The 27,474-nt window shown below is 36.7% G+C and overlaps 1 protein-coding gene across 1 annotated transcript in view; it reads left to right on the forward strand.

Annotated features, from left to right (window-relative positions):
- Positions 1-25,793, forward strand: part of NETO1 (neuropilin and tolloid like 1) — a 63,454-nt gene extending 37,661 nt beyond the window's left edge. The window contains exons 7-10 of the mRNA XM_062568096.1: positions 9,966-10,194; positions 21,605-21,718; positions 23,987-24,545; positions 25,733-25,793. Of these exons, the coding sequence (XP_062424080.1) occupies positions 9,966-10,194; positions 21,605-21,718; positions 23,987-24,545; positions 25,733-25,793 (963 nt within the window). The remainder of the gene's footprint in view (positions 1-9,965; positions 10,195-21,604; positions 21,719-23,986; positions 24,546-25,732) is intronic.
- Positions 25,794-27,474: the final 1,681 nt, after the last annotated feature.

The following is a 27,474-nucleotide window of genomic DNA, read 5'->3' on the forward strand; positions in this document are numbered from 1 at the left end:
CCTTTAGGCAGAGGAGTGGGCTGCATTACGTCTTAAGGAATCCTGCTGCTCCCATGTTATACAATTCTTTGGATAGAGAGACAGGGCAATACAAAGACATTTAAATCAGTACTTCCTAACATGTGGAGAAAAAGCCACAAGTTAGGGAAATCTAGGATGTAGCTTAGATGTGTAGCATCAATTTATACACTTGAACGTTCATAGTGTCATTTTCATATCTATTTTATACACATATAGTCTTGATATTGCCATACTGTGAAAGGTTAAAATGTTTTCAGATATTATGAAAGGAATTACTGGATAAAATTTAGGGAAATCTTCTATGAAGTAGGTGCTACAGAGAGAATGTTTATGGGCCTGATTCTGTTGCACTGGATTCTAGAGTCCCTATTTCATAGCTGGCTTCTTTTGCACGTATCTAACCTTGAACTGCTGGCATATTCATTGTAATAAGTCAGTGACATCATTATAATTTATGAAGCTTGCACATACAAGAACAGGCTACTCCCCAGCTAAGAACAGTAAGAACTCAACAGCTGTCTTTATCTCCACATACTCCTGTTCTTTGGGCTGCACAATTTGTTACTGGGAACAATGCCTAAAAGGCCTGATTTTCTCAGACAGAGCTTGGGTTAGATCTTTGCATCTTTAGTTTCTTAATTAGACTGTGCAATTTCATTTGGCTTTAGCTCATCCAATCTAAACTTCTGCAGAAGCAAGTCCCCTTCATGCTTTGCAATTGCAGATTCAAGCCAAGTCTGAGCTCAACATATAAGCAATGAGATCAGTCAAGAAGTCAGAATTTGAGAGCTGTAAACCTGAGCTTCAACCTGACAGTCTGGGTGTAACATTGCTGCTATCCTTAGCAATTGGAATGGGGCAGAGAAGGGAAAATTCCTTGCACACACTTTAAACACTGAGTCATCACCGACTACTGAATAAAAGAACTAAAGAAGTAAAATGCTGAAATTGCAGGCAAAACTGAAACTTTCTGAAGTGCAGAAGACAGTAGAAGGCAGCTTAAACATTACTGCAGTGTATATGCAAGCCCCGGAGCCTTATTTTTGACAGTGACTGGTTGTGAAATATGTGATTTATTTTAATTGTTCCAAGTCAATTCCTGCTGATTAAGATAGCTGTGAATCTGGAGTTCAAAAGTGCTGGGAGATCTGCACTTCCTGTCAAAATGGATTTGCATCAGCACAGAGTAAGCATGGAAAATGAAGAAGAGAGCTACTGACTGAATCTGGGAATGCCAACCAACCCAGTGCAGTAAAGAGCTGTCTAGAAGGGCTGTTCCAAAATTCATGGCCCTTCATTGTAAAACAAAGCCCAAAAGAGGAACTGGATAAGCTTATTGCACTGGAATATGAATAACTTCAGAAGTATCATTGGTACAGTAGTGGAAGAAGAAATAATTCTTCATTTGTGGATAGACAGAAAGGAATTAAAAAGAATGTTGGTGTTTTCTCACTTTCTACAGAAGTCCTGTAGAAGAATAACACCAACAATAAGCATTTTTTTATTTTGGATACGTCAGCGGAGTTCTGACAAGGACTCTTAGAAAACAGAATACATATTCGTGCTCATTTAATACTCCCTTTGACAGAAAATTGTTCCAGAAAACTACCATTGTATCATGTGTGGCCACTGAGAAGTTTCATAGAAAAAAAGACATCAGAATTTGACAGTACAAGCAATAAAACATTTACAAAGGTGATGTTCTGATGTTGGGGAAAAAATAAGAAGAGCTTATAATCAGAAGTTCTGTGCAGCTTGGAAAAGAGCAAGAGCTGCCAGATTACAGATGGACAAGTATTATTTTGAATTCTGTCCAGGGGAAGTCATCTATTCATGCGGAACAAGCAAGTGTATTTAGACCAGGCAAATACCGAGGCCATTCTCAGTATGGCTACCACAAGAAATAAAATGAAATCGTAGGCTAGGTAGGCAAAGTCATGCCTAATTCTGTGACCTCATCTGAGCATGCTACTAGGTAAAAAGATATCCCTTGGTTGTAGTATGCAAGGTTTAATAAAAAGTTTAAGAAACAGAAAGATTGATTAACAGTTATGACATATACATTAAGTGCAGGCAGGGCAGGGAGCTTGCTGGTGAGGGGCACAGCTTTGCAGCACCCTAGGAAGAGCAGAGCAGGACAGGTAATGGCAACCAGGGTTGGCCAAGAGTGCAGTTATCACCAAGCAAGTCTGCAATGATGAGGTTAAGCCATGAAGGCAACTCAACAAGGTGAGGTCAGGGCCAGCGAGGCACCAGGCTGGGTGCAGGTGGCCCTGCAGCAGTATTGGCCAGGGGCGGCCACAGGCCTGAGCTGAAACGCGCCAGTTGAGGCTCCTCACAGCCTTTTCTCATAACTGAGCTGTTTTCCCATCACTCTGAGCCAGGGATTTACTGCTGTGCTGGATTAAAGCCGAGTCTGAGGACAGGCAGCTGAAGCCCTGGGAGTAAAAGGTTTGCAGAGCTTGCCCTTGCCCTCAAGTCCCTGAAAGAAGCAATCAAAGTTGGACACTGTTGCTTAATTTATCAGACATGCTAGCAAAAGCAAGTATTGCTGGCTCAAGTAGAGAAGGAAGGTGTACTTAAGTGTTTATTTACAAATGGCAAGTGCTACTAGCTGCTGGGGGCTATAAACCACCTATCACCCCTCTCAAAACAGACCCTGTATCTCTTATTCAATCAAATATAGAGATAATGTTTTCAATTACAAACACCTGATTTTCAGATTGAATGTAATCTTGAGAGAGATTTGGTGGTTGCACATGCATTTCCTAGACTGTTAGGGGAAAAACCATACAGCAAAGCAAATTCCAGAGCTACAGTTCTGTATAAACCAATGTGATTAAAATAAAACATTTTCTGTTCTCATGTGGAAAGTGAAGTCTCATGTTCTGGAATGATACCTACAGGAAAAAAAAAAACAGTTTAAGCTTTCAGCACTAGCAGACCAGCATATCTCTAGTTTTTGGAGGCTTCTTAATTAGATGCAGAAGAGAAGCTTTAAGTAGTATTCTAAAATGTAATGGGAGGCATTTAGATAGTGATTTCTTCAAAGTTACAGGGAAATAGGAGTAATTTAGAGACAGAAGCACTTAAGAACCACAGACATTTTACACTGGCTTCAAATGAACTCTGTCTCTGAAGAAGCTGTTGAAGTTTGCTCACATGTAATAATATAAATAATATGATTAAAAAATTAATAGTATATTCAAAGTTGGCTCTTGGGAACAGGCTGAACAAATTGTTTTTAAACAGGTAGGAAATACTGTTTCTCTATATTAGGCTGTTAAAATCACTTCTTTGAAACAGTTTTGTTAAATGATGCTGCAAGCCACGCTATTGTGTGTGTGGAATTTCTTCTAGCAGATAAGATAATATACATGACAGAGCAATACTGCCAACAAACCAGTGTTAAGGTAGCGTGAAGCTATACCATTCAGATTTAGAAATACAAACAACTCAGCATCATCAGTCCAACCAGTTGTTAGGAAGTGCAATAAAAAAGCTACTGATAAAAGTGGTAAAACACCTACCAAGGAGAACAGCAGAATCAGAATGAGATCTACAGTTATCAGTGTTAAAAAGCAGAACAGCACCAAGGAGCTGTAAAGTTTGTCTCTTGCCAGTGTTTTGCCACCATTCAAGAGAAAAACGGGAATATCTCAGTGGTTAGAATAAATTCCAGTTGCTGGGGACTCGCAGAAGTCTGAAGGAATGGAGAAGACAAAGCAGAAAACTCTGAAGAGCTTCACCTGACCAGGAAAATGGCATTTTGATGGCTAAAACTGACTCCAAATCACAGTGTTTTTAGAAGTACTATGTAAGGCTGTCACCTTAGACAGTATTCTCTAAGCCTTAGTAGAGAGAAGAAAAAAAAAGAAATATGGAACTCTCTGCACAACATGGGCTCTGACAGGACACAGCAGACAGAGGTAGATTGATATTAGGGAGCCCCAAAATGTCATCCCCTACTTCCCCCTTTCCCAATCCCCCGCTTCATCACGTACTGTTAATACTTCCCAGCTGAAGTGATACCAAATTTTCAAGGAAACCATTGGGATCCAAGCAACAGGATAGGCCACTTCGTAGAAAAAATCAGTATCGTCAATAAGTTGGCTTTTCAGGCTGGTATACTTGTGACATGTATGTATATTGGCCTTTGACTTTCTGTCTTGAAGGAGATTTGTTTGTATAGCACTCTCTGCTTTTAAAAACTGGGCTTCTCAGGTGAAAACAGTGGCGTACAATGCTTTCCTGAAGGTGTAATGTTGATCACGCATGGCTGGACCAGATGCAGACTAAAGCAAGGATTATACCTGGTGACAGATCAAGGGAGAAGGGCGTAGGACCGTAAGCCCTGCACTTAGGGGAGAATCACATGCAAAAACTGGAAGTTAGGTCCTGATGCAGAGGAGGTTTTTGTCTCACATCCAAATTATTTTTGGCAGTTGAATGAGCACTTTTTTATAGTAGCTTTTTTTTTGTTTTTTTGTTTTGTTTTGATGTATTATAAGGGATGGAATGTCTGTGCACATATATTAAGCCTGATATACCGGGATATGGTTTGAAGCTTTTCTTGACTGGCCTGATCAATCATGTTGTCAGCCCTAACCTTCAGTGACTGATTAAAAAACAGAACTCATCAAAAGTGATTCACTATGAAGAGATTATAATCTGAGCATTTTACCGAAGTGATATATTATTCGTAGTTTGCAACTATTCCTTTTTTTCTAATCTATGCAGTCAAGGGTTTCTGTCATTTTCAAATTTAAATAAAAAAAAATAGTACAACTTAGCCAGCATTTTCTTTTTCATTATTACGATGACAATACAAACCTTAAAGGTGACTAGACAATTATTTAAACTAAAATGTGACTGAGTGTAAATTATATATGCCACAGTTGCAGTGAAGCTTTATCACTTTTGTTGCTAATGACATTTGCAGAGACATCTCAAAGCTCAGTAAAAGCTAGTACGTGTGCATTAACAGTCTGGTCTTTTTCTCAAAGTAATGTCAAACTGATAATTTGGGGAAAGGATCTTCTTAAAACTTTGTAACAGAAGTGTGAAAAAGATACAGCAGTTGTACTTCTACTTTCCAGCAGGATGTTCTCTGAAACAGGAAAGTCTTGATTACATTTTTATGATAATGTGTCAGGTCTTACAGAAATATTATAATTCCCAGTGCTCCCACCAGAATTAATAGCAAAATTCTCAGAGACTTATTGAAGGCAGAAGATGGCTGTTGAGTTTAGGTAATCTAAAGATTTATTTATTTATTTATTTATTTTTGATGTCAATTTTTTTATCTACTTCTGATATAGTAATGACTGAGATCAAACTACATGAATAAAATTTTTCTCTAGCTTTCTGCTTATTTTCTTTTGACAAGAGCCTCAGACCAATGAAAGTAATAATATGAATCCTGCCACTGATTTCAGAAAACTATTTATCATGAACACTGTGTATTGGATAAGTGTTTGTTACTAGCTAAATGTTTCTCATATAATCAGTTTTAGTCTTTCCATGGGGAACTCAATTTATTAGCCATTTTCTCTGCCTGTGTGTGTCTTACACGCAATGGCAGGAGCAATGGCAAAAATGGTGTAAAAAACCCATAAAAATTGGCAAAACATGAAGATGCAATTAAATTACTTTCAGCTCTTTAAAACAAAATCTGATTCAATATCAGGTTGTCAGTTTGTGTAATCTGTTTCCAGATTTTTAAAATGTACTAAATCACTCCAGTCTTAATCCATGAGTCTGATCCAAATCAACTTAAGTTAATAGAAAGATACCCATTGATTTCAGTGAGCTTTGGATCAAGTCTTCATTACTTTATATAAAGTTCTGGGCATAGTCAGCTTGAAGGCAGGTTGTGAGAATAAAATTCTAGGTCACCTCAGAATATCAGGAATATCAGGAATTTATTATATTTAATTTATGAAACTTCATGCCGTTGTAGAAGCTGCCATTTTCCTTCTGAAGGATTGATATAGATTTTGAAGCCAAATATTTCCTTCTGATAGTCCTGGTACTTATCAAATCTGTATTTCCTATAACAATTTTTGATTTTATTTGAATTTATCACTCACAGAGAAGAACTAGTGTGACTGACAGCAGAATTCAGACCTGGGAAGAACTTAAAGTATTGGCTTCTTGGCTGAAAGAATGAAAGTGAAATGCTAAGTTATTGTCCTCTTGATTCCTTCTTAGCATATATAACTGCCTAATCCAAGAAATATTTTGACTGTTTTATGAGGCTAGCATGCCACATGAAGTGAGAGAATGTTGAATGACAAGCTCATACAAATAAGACTACGGCTGTGTATGAATGTTATATTTAACAGAGCAGGAATAACTGATGAATACTGGAAATTTCTGTGAGAGCTGGTATTTTATAATCATAATGAGAATTAACTCAAATTTCTTGTTAGAAAGAGAATTGATATGAATCACATCTAAATATGGAAAGGGAATATAATGTGCAAATATATGTACTTATATATATATACTTATACATATATGTATATATGTGTACACACACATATATGTTTTTATACAAGCCAGAAGACAAGCAAGCAAGTACGAGACTTCCTTTCCTTGTTAGGTGAATTTGTGCAGTCAGCTAAAGGTAAATTTCTTCTGGAGTTTTCTGGAGATGAGAGTTTTCATGAATAGTAGAATAAGATAAAAATAAGGAATATATATGGTATAATAAATGTATAGTATATATTATAATTATGGCATACATATGACAAACATATATGGCATAAACATAATTATTCATGACAATAATCCATTCTATAGGGAATATTGCTCTGAGATTAAATATGTAGACTTGCTTTGTTTCCTAGAAAATAGTCATGTGTATACAATATTGCATGTATCAGCTGCAGAAGATTTTTATTGCATTATCTGTGACAAAGCTGGCAAGCACTGAAGTGCCCATCTGAGGCAAGCTAGTGGAGGAAAGAAAAAATGCACATTTAACTGCCCCTTATAAGCAAAATATTATGCAGAGATGGACTGTCTCAGGAGCTTCACCAAGGAGACAGGGTTTCATGAGTCTGTTATGCTCTCATTTAGAGAATGAGTGGTCCCTTGGGCTGAGGAGATAGCTCTCCAGAGTGTCCCACATATGGCCAGCTTCTGGGCATGGGTATCATGGCTCTTTCCATATATCCCTCCCTCTCGCGAAATCTTGCACAGGCAGGATGATGGCATGCCTATGTCAGCTGTAACCTAGGGACCCCTGATATGAGAAGATGTCACCAAAATGTGGGGGGATGAGGGGTAGGAGTCCATCTCGGGTTGTCCATCCTAATTCTGCATGGCTGCATTTGAGACTCTCTCTGGCCCAAAATTCTTGTCTGCAGCTTCCTCTCTGGCCTCCTGCTGCTCTTTTTCCCTGTTTCTCCAGTTTTTCATGTACTTCCTATCAGAAATCAAACAGTTTCTGGGAGGTAACTAGAAGCAAAGATCAGCCATCTTCCTGATGGCCATAGAAGAGGCTGGTGCTATATAAATTAAGAAAAAGCAGAAGCCACACTAGAAACTAAGATTACTTGAGGGGCTAAAGCAGCCAGGCATCAGCAAGACAGAAAAGCTCTGAACAGCTGGACAATGAGAACAAGGATTTGGAGCATGAGAGGATAAAAGGAAGGATGAGGTGCCTTAGCATCTGGTAAAGACCAAGGAGACTGGCCAGAGAAAGAAGGGAGGGACAGAGCAGAGAACTAAAAAAAAGCTTGTAAAGGAATATAGGCAATGCAAAGGAACTTTAGAAATATATATCTCCTGCATTAAGCAGAATTTCAGAGTTCTAAGGACCTTCTAAATGTGACTTTTCCAAGGAAGCAGATGCTCTATTTTGGCAGGAATTGAAGCTACATATGTCCCAATAGAAGAGGAAATGCCCCTCAGAACAATACATGCATAAAAAAGAGAAAATTTAAGCTACCCTAGAAGAGAGAACTCTAGTCATTTTTTGGTCCACTTCATGGGTGGACCACTTCAAGTGACAGTGAAATGAAAAAAAAAACTCTAAAAAGTGTTTCATGACATAAGATTTTGCCATCTAAAGTTTACTTTGTGTATTAACGTAAAATGTTCCATATTTTAGAGATTAATGCAAATAATTTCCTTTTATATTGTATATAAATATAGTATTATAGCATTTTTTTAAAGTAGATGGTGAAAGTAGAAGTCACTTAGCAGCAATTTGAAGTGAAATATTCTCCTCCCAATTCTTCTCCAGGATGGGAATATTGTAATAGAAATGTAGCAGGTAACTGGCTACTAAGAGTTCTCAATATTGACACAGTCACTAGTACACTTCTAGTTTTGTTCTGTGATCACATTCAATTTCTTTATTTAAGAAAGAGAAATTAATGTGTACAAGCTTGTTAAAGGGCCCCATTAATAATGTTTGAATATATGTTTGGAACTGGGAATCAAATTGGCTGTAAAAATAATTTGCATAATAAGTAAAATATGCTGTAATAAATAACATATTTGGAAAAGGTCAGGCAAGCAAAATGAAACTTAATACACCAAATTTCTTTACTATTAAAAATCCTCTTACAAATATTCTCTCAGAGAGACCAGTTGCAGAGTATAACAAGGAACAAAAATGTACTATATTACAATATCTAAAAAAACCCCTCATTTGAAAACCTGAGCTATTATTACGCAGTGGCAGTCTGCTTAATAATACCACTATTCTCACATCACAAGATTTTTAATATAGCAGTGGTGTGTCCTCTATGCTGCTAGAATATGCAGTGTTTGAGTACTTTGTGCAAATCTAGGAAAACCCTTTAAGCAATTGTTCTGTGCACGTAAAGAACTATTTGAAGTTAATAAAATTGTTTGTGCAGAAGCATATCTGATGTCTAATATAACTGGAATCTCTTTTTGCTTATTGTTTCAAGTAAAGGTGCTTGCAGCTGGATGCTGCGTATGTTCACTGTCTTTTTTATGCTATTTCTGCCCTACTTTGGCTTTCTGTATTATTCCCCTGAAGTCTCCTGGGTATGCTTAGCAGTTTGGTTATGTATTGTGTGTCTACTGAAAGTGCTACTTACTTTCTCTGTTACTGCAATATTTGATGTTGCTTTGAAAATGAGTGTTTCCCTAATAAGGTCCATATAGAGTTGAGTAGCAAATAATAGCATTTTCTCCTCACCCCGACTTTTTTGTGTAGGCTTAAGAAGTTCTTTGCAAAGGGCAAGATATCTATTACATTAACTAGGAAACAGCTTCCACATGAGAGTTGCTTCCTGAGAAACTTTCTAAGTTTCAAGCAATTTCCATGAAATAATCTCAATTTCATGTTAAGCTACGAAGGTGTATATTGTAAGGGCTCTGTTTAGAAAAGCAGAAATGGTGGCCAAATTTCCTGAAGAAACATAAAAAGATGAACGATTGAGTTCTGCCTTCCTCGCAGATTCTCACTTCCTGAATCAGGGTGGCTGAGACACAACACAAAGATGACACGCACATATTGACTCTGAGAAGGGAGCAGCAATTATTTGCTGTATTATTTTCTGTGTCAGGCAAGTAGTAGAGCAATATTGTGCCAGTGAAAGAGGAAATTTCTAGCTTGTCTGCCCTTCAGCTTGAAGGACTGTTGTGCATACTTCTCATGGATGGGTAGATGTCTGAAAATAAGGACCTTACTCCAAAGGAGGAAAAAAATGACTAGAACTTCTGCTGGATTCAACTTGGAAATGAGAGAAAATATGACAAAGTATGAACAATGCTCAGTTTCTGTATTAATGCCCGTGTGTGGAAGTGGCCTGCGGATCATTAGCTCCAGCTAAACTGTTTTGATGGGGATATCGTATACCTTTCTCCCACAAGACAGAACGATATTGCTTAATGTTTATCTAGTCATTCTCAAATATCTGTACACATTTCCTTTTTGTTTGTTTGTTTCATAGATATATTTACGGTTTTTGGACTATGAGATGCAAAATTCCAATGAGTGCAAAAGGAATTTTGTGGCTGTCTATGATGGAAGTAGCTCAGTGGAGGATTTGAAAGCGAAGTTTTGCAGCACCGTTGCTAATGATGTAATGCTGCGGACGGGTCTTGGTGTGATCCGCATGTGGGCAGATGAAGGCAGTCGAAGCAGCCGATTCCAGATGCTCTTCACATCTTTCCAAGAACGTAAGACTAAGCACTGTATCCACCTTTCAGTTTGTTAAATGATACAAGTCCCATAAACTGTTAATGTTTTCTTCATGCAGAGTAAGCACAGAAGGATGTTTCTGAACAAGCTATGTAAATCATCAGAGCAGTTTTTATTCCATGCATTTTTATAGTCTGCAATAATTTGTAATGCAGTAGATAGACCACAGGATTCAGAGACAGAAAGGAAGGATATCTGTACGCACAGTGACCTGGTCTTTTAGCTGATCTCCAAGCCTTGGGGTCACTCTGTGTCTCAATTTTTCCTTATACAATGTAGAAGATAATGCAGCTTAGAATTTTTTTAAATCAAACCTAATCCTTTATTACGAATTCATTATTTGAGATCTTAGTGTGATGGGCGCTTAAAAAATCCCTTATGATTAGTTTGTCATGGATGATGGATGTGTTTGTGCATGTTCCAAAATGCATATATCTATGAATATATATACCAGATCTTGTTAAGCAAGGAATTTAAATTCATTTTTTTTTCAGTAGTGAAATTTATCTGAAAACTTTACAGGATATTTTAGTTTACAAACTTCATATTCACATTATGCACCTTGCCTGTATTCATGTGTTTACATATTTCCTGGATTCAGATAATAGGCAAAGTAGCCTTTGAAATCAGCAAAGGTAGTCGTCGCCAGACAGATTAAAAAACAATAATCCCATTCGCTGAAAGTGATTGATTCAGTTAATCAGCTGTGAAAGACATCAGTGTGTTTTTCTTAATGGAAATGATGCATGTTTGCTCCCTTAAGGAAGGAGCATATGCATTTATTTACACATGCTGACTCGTGTTCTTTTTTAATGCATTCTTTGGTTTATGCATCACACGTCTGTCAGGAAGATTTCTCTGTGGCTGTCAGTGGTTGGAGTGGAGGGGCAGTCTTACAAACATCTTCTTCATCTGTATTCCGTGTGTACCCTGCAAGGACGCAATGAGATTCTGCTGAGATCAGCTTCTATTTTTCCTTAATTATGGCTCTGATTAAAAATTTCTGACAGTCTACATGCTTGAAACTGTATATGCCACAATAGTCCCCCCATAGCCTTAGCATGGATTGTATTTTTCTTGTCTATAAATCAGGCCAGGGTCTAACAGGTAGTGAGAACCCTCAGTTGAGATGATAGTGCCTTTTTCTCATTTCTGAAACTGGAGATGTCTTGAATATTCAAGATCTGATTCATTTTTTTTTTTTCACAAGACATCTTGATCTGTTACCTTAGAAACAACTGCACAGGCAGTGGAGGTTCACAGCATATAAAAAAAATTGGCAAGTGAAGTACTATGATGTCTATCTTGAAATGAGTGAATAAATATATGTTTGCAAGGCTTTCATATTTTAAAGGAAAGCAAGGGAAAATAATAGTTACTATTTTTCTCCTACATTCTGAATACACTTACCTGACATACTATAATTGACAAGCTGCCCTGTTCTTGTAAACAGCTGATAGTTTATATTACGTGGTATCTTGACTGGGAGCTTGAAAATCTTAATGTGATGTGTCTTCTGTAAAGTTCTGCTGAATGGATATTACATGCTAAAAGATGAAAATTTATTAAGGGCTAAACGGTGCTTTGAGACATGAATACACAACCTGTTCATAAGTTTTAGTGGAAACAACATCTGTGTATTTAAAGCTGGAACTTGACTCTAAAGATTTATAGGTAACACTGGTTGTACCTTCAGTTGCCTCTTAAGTGCTGAAAGCTGGTGCTGCCTGTCAGGAGTCAGGGAGAGCAGACCTCCAGTGTGCTCCCAGCATGCAGCATGTAAATTATGAAGTCTTTTAGCAGTGTATGGGAATAATTAACTTATCTGCATGGAAGGGAAGGGATGTGAGTTTTCCTAGTCAGACATGATTCAGAGAGGTGGGCATTAGGGAACGGACACTGATGTCTGAACTCAGGGAGGAAGAAAGAGAAAAAGCTATTTTATTCACTTAGAGCTGGAAAAAAAGATGACATTAATGTTTTGGTTATGTGCATGTGAAAGAGTGACAAAATGCTTGTATTTACTCTTGCTGGGGGAGGAATGATCAGGAGGTACTATTAGGTATAGCTTCCTAGCTTCCTTTTCTTCATGTGTCACCAGTCCGTAGAATTAAGTTCTTGATATCTTTAGTCTTTCATCATGCAAACGTCTGTGAAATGGAAGCACTTTTTGTGGAAATGGATTAGTTAGCATGATCAGTGTGTTCCAACACTGTTATATACATAAAAAAAGAAACAAATTATCTTTGAAATATGGCTATGTCTGCCTTTTTAGTCTCTAAAAGGTAGTCTTACAAGCTTCCAGACCTCCAGCAGGGATGTTTTATGGAACAGCAGTGCTATAAACGTGTCTGAAGAAAGAACAGGCATACAATGCAGGAAGCTACTAAATTTACTGCTCCAGAAAATCAGTGATGATTCTCATGTGATCAGAATTGTAATAGAGCTAAGTAGCATTTAATAATCAATTAATTCTTAATATATGGTAATTTATAGGAATGATCAGGTATTTTGTGACCAGCACTATCAGCTATTCCAAACATCATTGTGACTTTGCTCTGTTTAAACCCTCGCCTTTTCACCATTTTATATGTTCTCTAAGCACATAGATCTATTTCGTATTTTTGTGTGTGGTAGTCACTGTTTATGACAGATTTTGAATATCTAATCAATCAGTTTAAGAATCAGAATGATGAGAGAAGAAAAAAAGCTGGTATCATCAAAAGGTGTTTGCTCATCTATTAAGGAGACTTGAAAAATGAATGTTTTTTCACCAACTGCCTAACAGTTCATTTTCCACGATTCTGACAGTGATCTCCAACCTGATTAATGACAGACATGCTGCACCTGCAGCTTCCTCAAAGAGCTTCTCCTGAGCAGACACACCTAGGCTTTAACCTGAAAGCAGATTTGCTGAACCTGAGCACTTGGGGTAAGAGACCCCCCCCCCCCATATGCACAGCAGACATGATGTTCATCCCCTCTCCAGCAGCTATCTATAATCCTGCACCCTCCAAACATTCACAGTGGCAAGGGAATCCCTTTCAGGCGACCCATATCAGAAAATATGATTCCTTCACTTCTTGTTTCTTCACCATTTTGAGCTCTGAGCCTGTTTGTAAAGCCCTGTCGCAAGCAGCTTTTGTAGCAGGAAATCATTCCTATCATAATTATTTCCTTTCTATAAGCCCAGACCTACATTTCCAGTGGAAATGTAGGGCCATGTTTAGTGGAGCAAATGCATAGCTTCATAAAGTGACAGTAAAGTCCTTGTTGACAGCCAGTTTTCGTGATGATAATCATCCAAATGTGAGGGCAAGTCTCTAATGGAGAGAAGTCACTGTAGGCACTCAGTATTAATGACTATGTTTATCGTGGTAATTCAAAGCGAGCAAGAGAGAAAGGGAACAGCAAGGAGGTAAGTGCAACATGGGCAAAGTAAGAGAGTTTCTGCTTGGAAGGACTTAGGTGTCTAAGCAGATGAAGGTCTTGTTGTCTTTGCTCCCTGTTTCCACATAATACATATAAAAAGAAACCATGGGGGTTGGCTCCTTACTTGGCAGCACTCATCTGTGATTTTCTGCCCCTCTGTCCTCTCTACAGTCAAAAAATTCTGACAGTCTAAGCAGCCCACTGCCCCTCTATCTGTGAACAAGATAAGCATCTGTGCTGCTCAGAGCACATAACTCCATCCAGCATGGAGCTTTGAACATGTGCCTTAAACACTTGCTCCTAACGGCCATTCCCTGTTGAGTTCATATTTTTTATAAAAATCAAACCATCTATACGTGTCTTTTTAGGATTAGTCTATTAATGTGTATATCATACTAGCTATCAGACAAAGTTACTTTTGTTTTGAACAAAGGTATCTGAATGTGGCTGAGAATGAAAATTCAATATTAAGAATGTTTATTACTAAGCTTCTGATAGCTAGATTTTTAATAGGCTCTTTTTGACTAGTGGCAAAGAGAAAGATAGGTAATTTTATTTTAAATAGCATACTTATAGTGGTATACACTACTTAAACTGTTTTAATAATTTTGAATAATTTTATAATTTTAATAAAGTAAGTGAAACAGTCAGTCAGCATGGACTTTTCCCTAGCGAGGCTGAGAAAACTTTTTCTTCTGTTTCAAAGACACTGCGAGGGACACCTGAGGAATTTCTTTTTTTTTTCTCTTGTAGAAAAAGGAAAGCTATATTTTTCAGTAAGAAAGAGTGGGAAATTTCAGGTGACCCCTACTTAAAGTATTAATGTGCAGAGCATGGTACAGTGAGCTATTGAGTACATGAGGAGTCTATATGAAATGTGTAATGAGTTCAACAGAAAATGTGTCTCACATTTAGCAATTATTCAGAGTCCAGCTGTTTCTCATTCATCCTAAGGACAAACCAAGACCTCTCAAAAATATAATGACAAGAACAGAAGGGATGAAGAGAGAGAAACTTGAAAATAGCAATTAGGGCAGGGTAGTCATCTAAGATTAGGGAGACTGAGATGGAAATCCCTATCCTGAAACAGGCTCCAAGGGTAAGTCCACAACGTTCAATGAAATATCACACAGTCATCCCAGCTAGCTTGCTTAGAGCTAGTTCACATCCCAGAAGAAGAGTTATGTTAACTGTACATAGTGCTGAGGAACGGTATAAAAACACTGGGAAAAGTTCTATCTTGAAGCAGAACAGCCAGGCTTCACTCAGAAAGCACGTAAGAAGTCAGCTTTTGACTTTACCATGTAAAAATATTTTGACCTGGCCATGCCTGCATTTTATACACAGCATATAACCCTGCAAAATTATTCTTTACACATACAAAGACACTGTGCTATATTGCTAGCATCGTTAACACTGCAATAGCATAAGAAATATTAATAATGTATGGACTGTTCAGTTGTTATAGTGCTAGAAGAGCAATATCATATCTCAGTATAAATATTATAATATTATTTTATGGTATAAAATATGTACCTACATGTATTACTTGTGTAGAGAATTATTTATTTTACTGTCTCAATGATGCTTTTTTGTGGAAAAATATAAAATATGGCTGCTTTTATTTGGTTTTACTTTGTAAACATGGCATATGGAAGAACTATTAAGGCTCTTTAGGTTTCTCTGCCTTCGGGTTATTCAGGATTAAAATAATTTATGATCATTCCAAATTAATAGATGTAAAAGTATAGATTATTGTTTCCATACTCATTTCCAGAGCCCTCTGATAAGGGGAAGATATATGTGATGAACTTTTGTCTCAATTTTTATAGCTTTTGAAAATAGTAACATTTAAATACTAAATTCAGGCTTTTTTGAATACTGGAATAGCAAAATTCTGGAAATATAATCATAATAACAATCACCTAACTTGTCTCCACCAGAAAAAGTGTATTTACAAGTCAGTTAGAAGAAATGTGATTCTTATTCTAGGCATTCTTAAAGTCTGAAAAAAATTGTGGGTTACCCTTTCTATTCATGTTCACGTATTTGCTTATACATCCTCTGGAATAAGTGCTCCATCTTGTGTTCAATATCTATAGTTGTTGGAAAGCAGAAGACATCACATTTATAATTAATTCAATAAGTAAAAAATTTGTGTATTAAGGTACAAATTATCATTACACATACCACACATGTTTAAAAAAAGAAATACTGTAATTAAAAATAATGTAAAAGGGAATTGTTTAGAGTCAGTTAATCTTATTCTTTTCATAAATGTGTGTTCTATAAACTATAGTTTTCTATGAAAATGTTAAATGATTCAAATACACACTCAAAATAGACCTTTTGGTAATAAAATTTTTCTTTAATTGGTGCTTTAGTTTAAATTATAGTATTTTTATGCTGTAAAAATTCACAAATTTATGGAAGACTTATCAAAATATCAGGTAGAATTATATGAAAAATTATAGTTTGCTCCTTTGTGCTGTTATCATTATGAACTGTTCATTGTGCTGAATATTTCATTAATGTCTAGGCCACTTAATAACTTGACAACTCTTAATTCAAGCTGTACAGTAGAAACAATATTATCGTATGATCCCAACTGTAACTTTTGATCAAATTGTGCAGTTAGCTTTTTAAAAATCTTGGGATCATTGAAGTTGGCAGAGTCCTCCAGATATTGCCTAATTCAACCCCCTGTTCAAACAGGGTCAACTAGAGCTGACATGTCCAGGAACATGTCCAGTTGGATTTTGAATATTTCCACAGCCTCTTTAGGGAACCTACTCTAGCGTTTGACCATGCTTACAGTGAAAAAGTTTTTCTTGCATTTAAATGGAAATTCCTGTGTTTCAGTTTGTGCCTATTGCTTTTGTTCCATCACGGGCACTACTGAGATGACTCACTCCCTTTTCTTTGCTTTCCCATCCTGGTATTTGTACAGGTTGATAGGGTACGCTCAAGCCTTTTCTGCTTGAGGCTGAACAGTCCCAGCTCTCTCAGCCTTCATCGTTTTTGTGACCCTCCACTGGACTCCCTCTAGTATATCCATGTCTCTTCGAACTGAGGAGTCCAAAGTAGGAATTAGCATTCCAGAAGTGGGTCTCACCAGTGTTAAATAGAGGGTCACCTCCCTTGACCTGATGGCAATAGTCTTCTTAATGCAGCCCAGGATGCAATTGGCCACCTTTACCATGTGAGTACATTGCTCACTCATGTTCAGCTTGTCCACCGGAACCCCCAGGTATTTCCTGTATTTCCTCTCACAGTTGATACACCAGTAGAAGCTCTTCCTATTGCCCTTCACCTGTAGTTTCAACTAAGGTGGGCTTTGGCTTTCCTAACACCATCTGTGGACAGTTGAAGAATGTCCCCATATTATTGTTGCGTTACCTGACCCTACTGCCACTTCTTCATTCTTCTTTTTGTATTTGAGTTTCATCAGGAGATCCTTGTTCATCCACACAGGTCTCCTTCCACCTCTACTTGACTTCCTGGCTGTCAGGTTAGACTATTTGTGAGCTTAGAGCAGGTGATCCTTGCAAATCAATCAGATCTTCTCAACTCCTCAGTTTTCTAGGACTATGTGCCATGGGATTCTTCCACGCAGATCCCTGAAGAGGCCAAAATCAACCAACTCACCAGAAACTGAGGGTTGTGATTATGTGTTTTGCCTTTCTCCCTCCTTTCAGGATCCTGAACTCCACCATCTCATCTCTCACTGCAACCAAGACTGCCCCTGACCTTCACATCCCTAACCATTTTCTTCCTGATTGCAAGTACAAGATCTAGCAGAGCCCCTCTTCTCCTCAGTTCCTTGATCACCAATACCACAAAATTATCATAAATACACTGCAGAAACCTCTTGAACAGCAGTGCCATGTTGTGCCATGCCGTGTTGTCCCTCCAACAGTTATAACAGGGTTAAACTCCCTGGAAGGATTAGGGCCTGTGAACATGAGGCTTATTTCAAGTTGTCTGAGGAAAACCTCATCTACTTCTGCCTGACTACGTGCTCAGTAGCAGACATCCACCACATCATTGCCGATGTTGATTTGCCTCCTAATCCTGATCCATAGCTCTCAGTGGCTCATCATCCAGACTTGGCTGAGCTCCGTGGATTCCCACAGCTCTCTCATGCAAAGGTAAGTTAGTCATGGTGAAGACTGCAGGCTAATATAGCAGGACTTCTGCTGGGAGTTTGTGTTAATTTTTCCCATGGAAGATGGTTTTGGAAAAATTAGGGGTTCAGGAGAGCTGGTTGATTTACAAGGATCATCTCCTCCAAGTTTGTGCTAATTTGTCTAGTTGAAGCTAATGATAACAGTAGATTCCTTTTGTGAAAAATAATGTTCACAACCTTTCCTCAGATTTAAACTTTTATGTTGAGGCATTGCTATAGTAGATGTTCATGGCTGAGGTGTTGCAACCATGGACTTTGTCTACCAGTTTCCATTCCCATCCTGTGTCTATAACATCTTCAGAAGATAATTAGGACAGTTCCATCCTGTTGCAAAAGAATCCCTTTTACTGCCAGATCATTTATCTTTATCTTATTACTTCAATGTCCTTGTTACTGAGTCCCAAGACTTCTTTGTTGTGCCTCTTCAAGAGCAAAAAAAGCTAATTCCTCCAATGCACATAGGTACTGACAAGCTTTCAGCATTTCTTGACGCTTTCATTCATTCTGACAAAAAACCTCTCATTAATGGGGAACAAATATATTGATTTCTTGTCCAGCTTAATCACTCAGAGTTCAATGGATCACAGACAGGACTTGACTATATTGAATTTTGAAAATATAAAAAAGAAGAAGCGGCTGTTTGTTTTTAGGTTTAGAAGTTTGTTGAACTTGGGTTTCTCTGATGTTAAATTTGCTGTACTTTTACTCTGAAATTTTCTGCTTCTCTGTTTATCTAGTCTTAATATTTGTTCTTGATATAGCATCCCTTTCCTCTTTAGTTCAATATCATGAACTTAGGGAAATGGGAGTTATCTTTCTTTCTTCTTCCTTTCTTCTGAATTCTATTCACAGATCTCCTTGTCACCACTTTGCATAATTACCCTGCCTTCTAAAATCAGTAAAAAGTTGTATTTTGTATAGCCCTTACTTTTGGTCTCTTATTCTGATTCTGATTTTTTCCTGATATTTTTCATTTTATATAAGATCTCTTGTCATTCCTTTCAGTGTGGAATGCCTCGAGTGTCATCTCTGTTCTTCATTTTGCACAGTTCTCTTTTTTTTCTTTCTTTTACTTCCTTTACTACCTTCCTCCAGTTTCTCCTTTTCTATTTACCACCCTTATATATTTTAAAATCTCTATTTTTATGCTTCACATAACTGTCCTTTCTTCCCTGAAATTGTTCTCTGTTCTTTTGGGGATTTGGAGGACTATTAATCCTTTTTTGTTGTCACATTCAGGTTTAGATCAGACAGAATTTAAAATGACAAGGGCAAGTCATAAACATCTAAAAGTTTCTGCATGTTCAGACACAGCACTTTGGCCCTACCACTTTACTTCTAAGGCCTTTCTTACCACTCTGTACTTCTTTCTTTTTGTTTCTTTATGCCTTTACCAGTACAAATTTTTATAATTCTACACTCTTTTTTCCCCCCCTTGTCCCTCATTATGCTTTCTCCATTTGTCATTTGGTGGTTCTTTTCTTGTGCACTTCCCACTCTTTACCATGTATTTTCAATAAGTGGCTACTTAGGTCTATTTAGGCTTCCTTTTCATAAATTCTCACCCTCTCTATTTCACTTCTTTTTTCGCTTAGAGTAGAGGGGCCAACTCTTTCTGTAGATAAGAGAACCAGCCCTCAAAGTGCTGGAAACCCTTTGAAAAGCCTTGCCAGTAAACAAAGGTTTCTGCTAGAGTAGAAAAGGAAGATTGTGCCTCTGGTGGATCCTCTACATCACGATGTGACACAAATGACAGTTATGGATAGGGACAGTCTCTAACCGCTCCCCAATGCTAATACACGTGTATGCTCTACTACTTTTTTTCTATACAGTTTAAAACAAAATCCTTCTTATAACAAACTTAGCAGCTGTCCAGGGTCACTGATAAGAAATGGTAAGCCAGACCTGTCCAAAACCTGAGCTAGCAGGGGAGGGGAACCCGTCCGGCTCATCTGCCTTCTGCGTTGGCCAAGTAACACCTGCCAGCACAGCGGCTTCCCTGCACTGCATCTGGATCCACCCACGGTGTAACTGCAAAGCTCGCACAGGCCCCAGGCAGAAAGAGCCTGTTAAACTCCAAATGTAAGAGTAGAACATCTACCGTCGGGCTCTAGCTTTTGTACAAAGGTATATTTTGATGCATTTTTGTAAATTTTTATGATAGCTTCTAACTTTTAAAAAGTGATATGGGTTATAGTTCTCCCCTCCACATACACACAGAGGTGTAAAGCCAATCTCTCTCTCTCAAAAAAAGAAACTTTTTATGAACACCAATAAATGTTTGCAGTTCTACAAATGTGTTATTTAGCTAATAGACCATAACTGCTAGGGATCCTTACAATATTAAGCTTTCAGTGAAGTTACCAGGAGTGATACGTGAGTAAATTTCAAGATCTATGCTATTTGAAAATATGTACTATATACATTATACATATTATAATATTATACATATATTAAAATATATATGTAAACCATTTATCTAATTGGTTACACAGTTGGAGAAGTGTACAAGTTTTGATGACAATTATTATTTGTTTAACAAACGATTGCTGCTCTGAAGAAGCCATTATGGTTAGTTTTGGCTATCTGAAAGTAGACACTTACTGAAAATGTATTTGTTCATGTGATGAATGGAGACATTAAGTTCTACAATATAAATCCTTTGTACTGTCCCTAGCAAGTCACTGAACAGTCCTCTGCTCTGAGTCACTTTCTGTGCTATGCATATGGGTTATCATAGGACCCACTTTTATAATTGCAGAGGAGAAAAACAGTCATGAAGCATCAAAATCTGAGCGCAAAATCACAAAAATTGATAATGTGAGCATCATAACATTTCTGATTAGTTAAGGTTCTTAAGCTATTTTTTAACTTCAATTTTTAAAAAATAATTATATTAAAAGGCTTATTGAGCTAAATAATCACATAAACAAGTTCATTTTTACTGATTGCACACTGATTAAAAGTGTATATATATATCTTTTTTGATAGATGAGGGAAGATCTTCTGGTTCAATTTTAGTAAAAGAAATACCAGAAATAGTTTCTCCTTACTGTGTTATGCACTTTTGGAGTAGTATCTTTACAAGCCCAGCAGCTCAAAATACCTGGGTAGCATAATTTAGCAACATGTATAATTCCTACTGATGGTGTCCAAGATGCTTCCTCATATATGGCCTTCTGTAAAACTTTCATCCTGCAGCTTTAATAGTGTTAGGCACATGATACTCCTAGATCATAGGCTTCAGGGACACTATGAATACACTGTTGCTGTTTCTAATCTCCTGTAATCAAAAGGGAATACTTTTTTTTTTTTTTTTTTTTTTTTTTTTTTTTTTTTTTTTTGGGGGGGGTCTCTCTTATGATCAATTTTCTTTTAAACAATTTTATTTCCTCTGGGTATGAATGTTCAGACACCATTGATACAGGCACTAAAGTACATCTTCATTCAGTCATGACATGGAAGTAGTCAAATAAATCTGGAATATCAGCAACAAACTTTAAAATGAACTCTTTGACATTGGAATCAAACTAGTAGAAGGAGATCCACGCACCTTAGACACTACTGAAAATCCTATGGCATGGAGTAACAAGCAGTATGTGACTCGAGTGCTGTCAGTGCAGCATGAGGAATAATAAATATGTTGAAGGAATCTCTGTTGTACAGCTTTCTTGCTTTACAGATTACATGATTGTTCCTAGCTGTGTTTACTGGGGAGAGTGGAATGATTTACTACTTAATATCAGCTTTTTCTCTCTTGTTTTTAGCCCCTTGTGAAGCCAACACGTTCTTTTGCCACAGTAATATGTGTATTAACAATACATTGGTCTGCAATGGACTCCAGAATTGTGTGTATCCTTGGGATGAAAACCACTGCAAAGGTAATGTGTAGAACTGAAATTGTCAAGTTATCAAGCTGCATGGCATACAGATTCATTACCCTTAGTATCTTGTTAGATTTGTGCCAGATGGGTCAAAGCTAAGAAAGAGTAAAGCTGAGGCAGCATACATCAAGCAATGGAGAAAATGAAGAAAGGTGGGAGTACTAATAGATTTTGCTTTCAAAGTTTGCATTTGTTTTGCTTGGTGTTAATTTGACTTGGTTATATCCTTCTGAAAAGTTTTCTGATCGCTTGGTCTCTGTTTCCTACACAATCTAAAATGTAATTAAAAATAGTCTTTCTGTTCCTTTGCAATATTAACTTTGTAGGGGAGCAGCAAGTGGGTAGCAGGTGTCTTTTAGCTGCATGCCATACCCATAATAGCACTGCTAAAAAACACAGGTGAAACAATACTATAAAAAGCAGTCAAATCTACCTATAATCCTCCAGTGAAGCTGAAGTGCAAAGAATAACCACAGGAAAGCAGGCATTATGTCCATTCCATAGCTAGACATTGATGTTCCCAAGCAGGCGTTGACAATGGTTTCCAAATATTACTCTGTATTTCTGAAAAATATCACCATCTGTGTTGTTTTCAGAGAAAAAAGAGCTTAGGAGACTTTCCTTTCTTTTCTTTTTCTTTTTTTATTTTTTTCTCTCCTTCCCCCCCCTCCCCCCTCGCTACTGCAGCTTTGTTCCTGGAAAAAACATGGGATATGCTGAATTTAGGAACCAATCAAGAAAAAATTCAGAATGAAGTAGGTTATTAGTCAGTCCATAAGTCTGCTGAAACCTGTAAAATCCAGACAAGAAATGCAATAGAGTAAAACATAAATGAAATCATATTTTAAATGAACAAAACAAAACTGTGGCATGGAATAATATTCTTCAAAAAGCTAAGCATACAATTAGGAAAGAAGTACCTGATCTCCACTTTTTCTTCAGCAAAGAGGAAAATATAAACCCTTCCCCTCTCTTTAATTTCCATCTTTCGTTTGCCAAATGTCTTTCCTATTGGGTTCTGTGCATTTATCTCTCATATTTCTTATTAAAAAAAATATCAGGTTTACTGGTTCCCACAAAAAGGCTATTTGCTGCTCTGCTGCTTTTTCTAAGTCGGATGCTCCCCCCAGTCTTTGTTAAACAGTTAGAGAAAGCCCAAATGAATGAAGTGTAGGCAATGGGGAGTACTGAATAGTTCACTTTTAATATCTAGGAGGTTACAGAGAGATGGATGTCACAGAGAGATGGATGTCACTGTTTTGGTGCAAATAAATTTCACTTCAAAGACTTTTTATGAAGTCCTTTGGTATGTTTTAGGTTGCCAGGAAAAATTATGCTAAACTGGGAGGTGAAATTTAATCACAGGTGCCAGTTTGACTGATGCCAAAGTTTTCAGCTTGGTTTTCTGCAAGGCTCTGTCACCACCTCATGTATCTGCAGCCATCTGAAAGCGAATCACAGAGAAATATGCAGAACAGCAGAGTGAAACTACATTCCATTTGTAGTATTTTACTGCATATTTTCTGTTTTTCTTCTTTCTCAACACTGAATTTGTTGGCTGACTTCCTACCAACCATTGGGTGAAGGATAAGGTATAGGATTAGCTTTTGGATTTTAACGATAGGTGTTTTGAAATATTCTGGTAATTAATAGGTCTTAATCCAAATGAATAACTTCCATACAATTTCTTTTCCTTTGTGAAATTTCTATTAGAACAACTTTTCTATTTTCTCCTGATTTAGCTTTTTCACTGAATATCACCAATGGTCCCCATAAATTAACATTAGGAGTTCACAGGAGCTCCCAATGCAAAGAAGAATTTCTTTTGAAATACTGTAAACTCTTGCTCTTTCATTGATTCTGTTTTCCTACCTGCATATATTTACTAGAAGGGGCAGAAAGTAAAGAAGAAAATTTGTGTAACAGTCTTGAGGGCTTTAGCAGGCAAATGGAATTGAGAGGTAACGTTGAAGCCATGTGTTTGTTACGGTGGTTGCTTTTTGTAAAGAACCTAAATAATCCTTTCATTTAATTAGGCTTATAATACATCCTGAGTAAATCAAGCGGCTCTTCTAGGAGGAAAGGCTGGGGCAATTATGTTGTTTATTTGGTTTTCCTGACTACATGATTTTTTTCCCCTGTGAGACTGATTAAGTGAACTCAGACGTAGACTAGACATGACTTTGCAGTAAGCTGTGAACCCATTGTGGTTGTGCTCGTTCTTGAATCGGCAATTAATGCTCTGCTTTCTTTTCTGTCACACAGAAAAAAGAAAAGCTAACCTATTGGACCAACTTACCAATACCAGTGGGACTATAATTGGGGTGACCTCTTGCATTGTGATCATCCTCATTGTTATCTCTGTTATAGTACAGATCAAGCAGCCTCGTAAAAAATTTGTCCAAAGGAAAACAGACTTTGATCAAACAGTATTCCAGGAGGTGTTTGAGCCTCCTCATTATGAGTTATGCACCCTGAGAGGGACAGGGCCTACCGCTGACCTTGCTGACATTGCAGATGACTTTGAAAATTACCATAAACTGCGGAGATCATCTTCAAAATGCATTCATGACCATCACTGTGGATCACAATTGTCTAGCACTAAGGGCAGCCGTAGTAACCTCAGCACAAGAGATGCTTCTGTCTTGACAGAAATACAACCCCAGCCTGTAAAACCCCTCATTCAGCCCATGAACAGGAGAAATATCCTTGTCATGAAGCATAGCTACTCACAGGATGCTGCAGATGCGTGTGAGATAGATGAAATTGAAGAGGTACCAACCACAAGTCACAGGCTGTCGAGACATGATAAAGCTGTCCAGCGGTCAGTATCAATAGATTTTTGATGAAGACTATTGTGTAAGGACTTGATTGCTCAAACATATTCACTCTTTATTAAGTAAAGACATATTCTCTTCCTCCTTTGCTTATAGTTTAAGTTCCTATTCCCTGACAGCACATACCATTATATTATCTCTTTCTTTGTCTCTTTCTCCCATCTCTGCCCTAGTTTCCTGAAAACTTCTGTATCTCAGTTTTTACCTTTCTACTTTATATCCTTCTTTTTCTTTTACTGTTTTATACACGTAACCCTGCACATGCACACACATTTTTTACAGAGCAGGTAAAAAATTCAAAAAACCAAAAAAGATTTTCTGTGAATCTAGTTTTTGAAAGAAATGTGCACATGGTTTCCTTGTAACTGAGAGGTGGCCTTGAGTACCATCCAGCATATCTAAACTGATCCACCATTTCTAAATCAGTTCATCACTACTTAAAAATATTTATCTATTTTGATGCGTGCACAATAATGAGAAACATTATCCGGGATAAGGAAAATCCTTTTCATGTAAAACATTATTTTCTACATAATGAATGGCAATATTTGCAAAACTTTACTGTAGTTGTTCTATTACTAACAACAATATATCAGTTTTTCATATTAACATGCATATATATATTTTATATATATATATATATCACTTAGAACATGAAAAAGCATAGTGAATAGAGAATACTCATATATTTACATACAAGAATGCAGTTAAAAGGAATCTTTCTCATCAACGAAAAAGTAGACCTCTACAATATTTTAATATAAGAGTTATTTCTATTGTATATTGCACTTTGAATGCCTGTAAATAAGAATGATTAAAAGTTTGCAAGTAAAAGAAAAAGAAAACTAGAAACAATTATGAACCATTTATTTGGAAAGGAATTCTCAGAAACTCTTCATATATATTTGTGTTTGTTTTCTCTTGCATGCATTATTTATGCACTTCTTGCGACTGTTTACATGCCCTCCATATTTTCTTTGAACATGAAGGCATTTCTATCTCTTAAAAGAGTCGTTATTTTATTATTTTAATCCAATTGCATGCCAATGTGAATTACTTCATGAATATTGATCAGATTATAAAGGCATATTGTTTATTAAGTATCTATATGCATATATTTCTTTTTTTCTATGCAAACATTATTATGTTGAATGAAATAGCCATAACATTCCAGGTTCTGCCTCATTGGGTCTCTAAGCAAACATGAGTCTGAGTACAACACAACTAGGGTCTAAGAGACAAACCTGAGGTAAGTAACGATACCCACACAACAAATGAACCATCTGTTGCATTTCATGTTGTTTGTTACATTGTTAAAATGTTTGTTAGTTCTCAAGTTGTATGCTACCCTGTATAAGTCTTTGCATGGAGAGAGGCAGGTCTGAATACAGATGACCATTTTAACATTATAAACTAAGCAAAAGCTATTAAAATCTTATTCCTGATAGTAATCATCCCATAGCTAAATATAATCTGCATTCTAAAAAACATTATGAAGAAAGATGCTTTGCATGGCTCTGGAGTTTCATTAATTTTTTATTTATGAAAATAAATTTTGAGTCTCAGTATTCGAAAATGTATGTAAAACTTGGAAATCTAACCCAAGTTTTAAAGATGTGGAACTATCCATTTTCAGTTCATTTTACTCATTCAGCATTGTGAAGTGTTGGGGAAGGGTGTGTAAGTACCATTAACTTCAGTTATTCTGTAGTACTAATGCTACTATTTTCAAATTACACTTCATTTTCATTGACTCTTTTCCTAGTGTCTTTATTTTTGCCTAATTTGTACAAAATAATCAACAAGATTTAATCTAAATAAATATAATCTCCAATTTTTTATGATAGAGTTACAGATAGCTGAGTCTGACAATTTATTTCTATCTCTATATGAGCATAGATATATGTACATACATGTTTATATGTGTATATATGTATATACCAATTTTACTGGGATAGAATATATAGATGCTTTTATTGTCTATAGGTAGTTTAGATAAATGTCTATCTATATTATTCTTTATAGGGAAAACATATTTTAACTTTGCTTTGCTTTCAGAGAAGAACTATCTATACAATCATGGGAACTGTGAATGGAAAAATCTATAGCGAACTATTTCAGCTGTCTGAAAGAGAGAGTGGACATGTTTCTTAACTCATTCCACTGTCTTTATCCAAAACTAAGAATTACAGACTTTTTTTTACTTCCTCAGCAAGATATTCCCATTGCACAATAATATATTTATTTTGCAATTTGGTTGCTGGCCACCAAGTGCTCCTTAGTTTTTAAATACATTTTGAGATTTGCTGGAAACTTGAAGAAGAAATTAGTTCCTGACTGAGACTGTTCCAGCTTGTTGTTGTTATCTGAGTTTCATTTCTTTTAATATGTTTCGTGTCTTTGTTATCTATCTACTTGTATGTTGTGTGATATGTGAAAGAAGATTTACATTGAACTTTTGTTATATGTACATTGTTTTCATTATATAGACTGCTTGAGAATAGTGCGCTCCTGGGTGATTTTGAACATGCTACAGTGAAATGTGAAACTATCGACCTTGGAAACACCAGCTAGAGGTTTTATGGACTCTCTGACCAGCTATTCTCATATCATGACAAAATTCAGCAAACAGTGTTGAGTAAAATTACTAGAAGGCAATAAGACTTTGGTTATTATGCTTATCGATCATTTCTCTTTTTCTTTTTTCCTCTCTTCATTCTTTTGGTTGCAAGTAAAAGTCCCAATTTCAGGAACAACTTATTGAAATCAGGTATTTAGCCATCCATAATCACTTCAATAGAAATGTTTGTTGGATAAGCATCTAGCAATATGACTGAACTTGACATTGAGAAAATAATCTGCATGTATGTTACTGAATATTTCAGTTGGCAAAAATCCCTTTATTAGACACATTGT

Source organism: Rhea pennata, chromosome 2, assembly GCF_028389875.1.
Source record: "Rhea pennata isolate bPtePen1 chromosome 2, bPtePen1.pri, whole genome shotgun sequence".
NCBI lineage: Eukaryota > Metazoa > Chordata > Aves > Rheiformes > Rheidae > Rhea > Rhea pennata.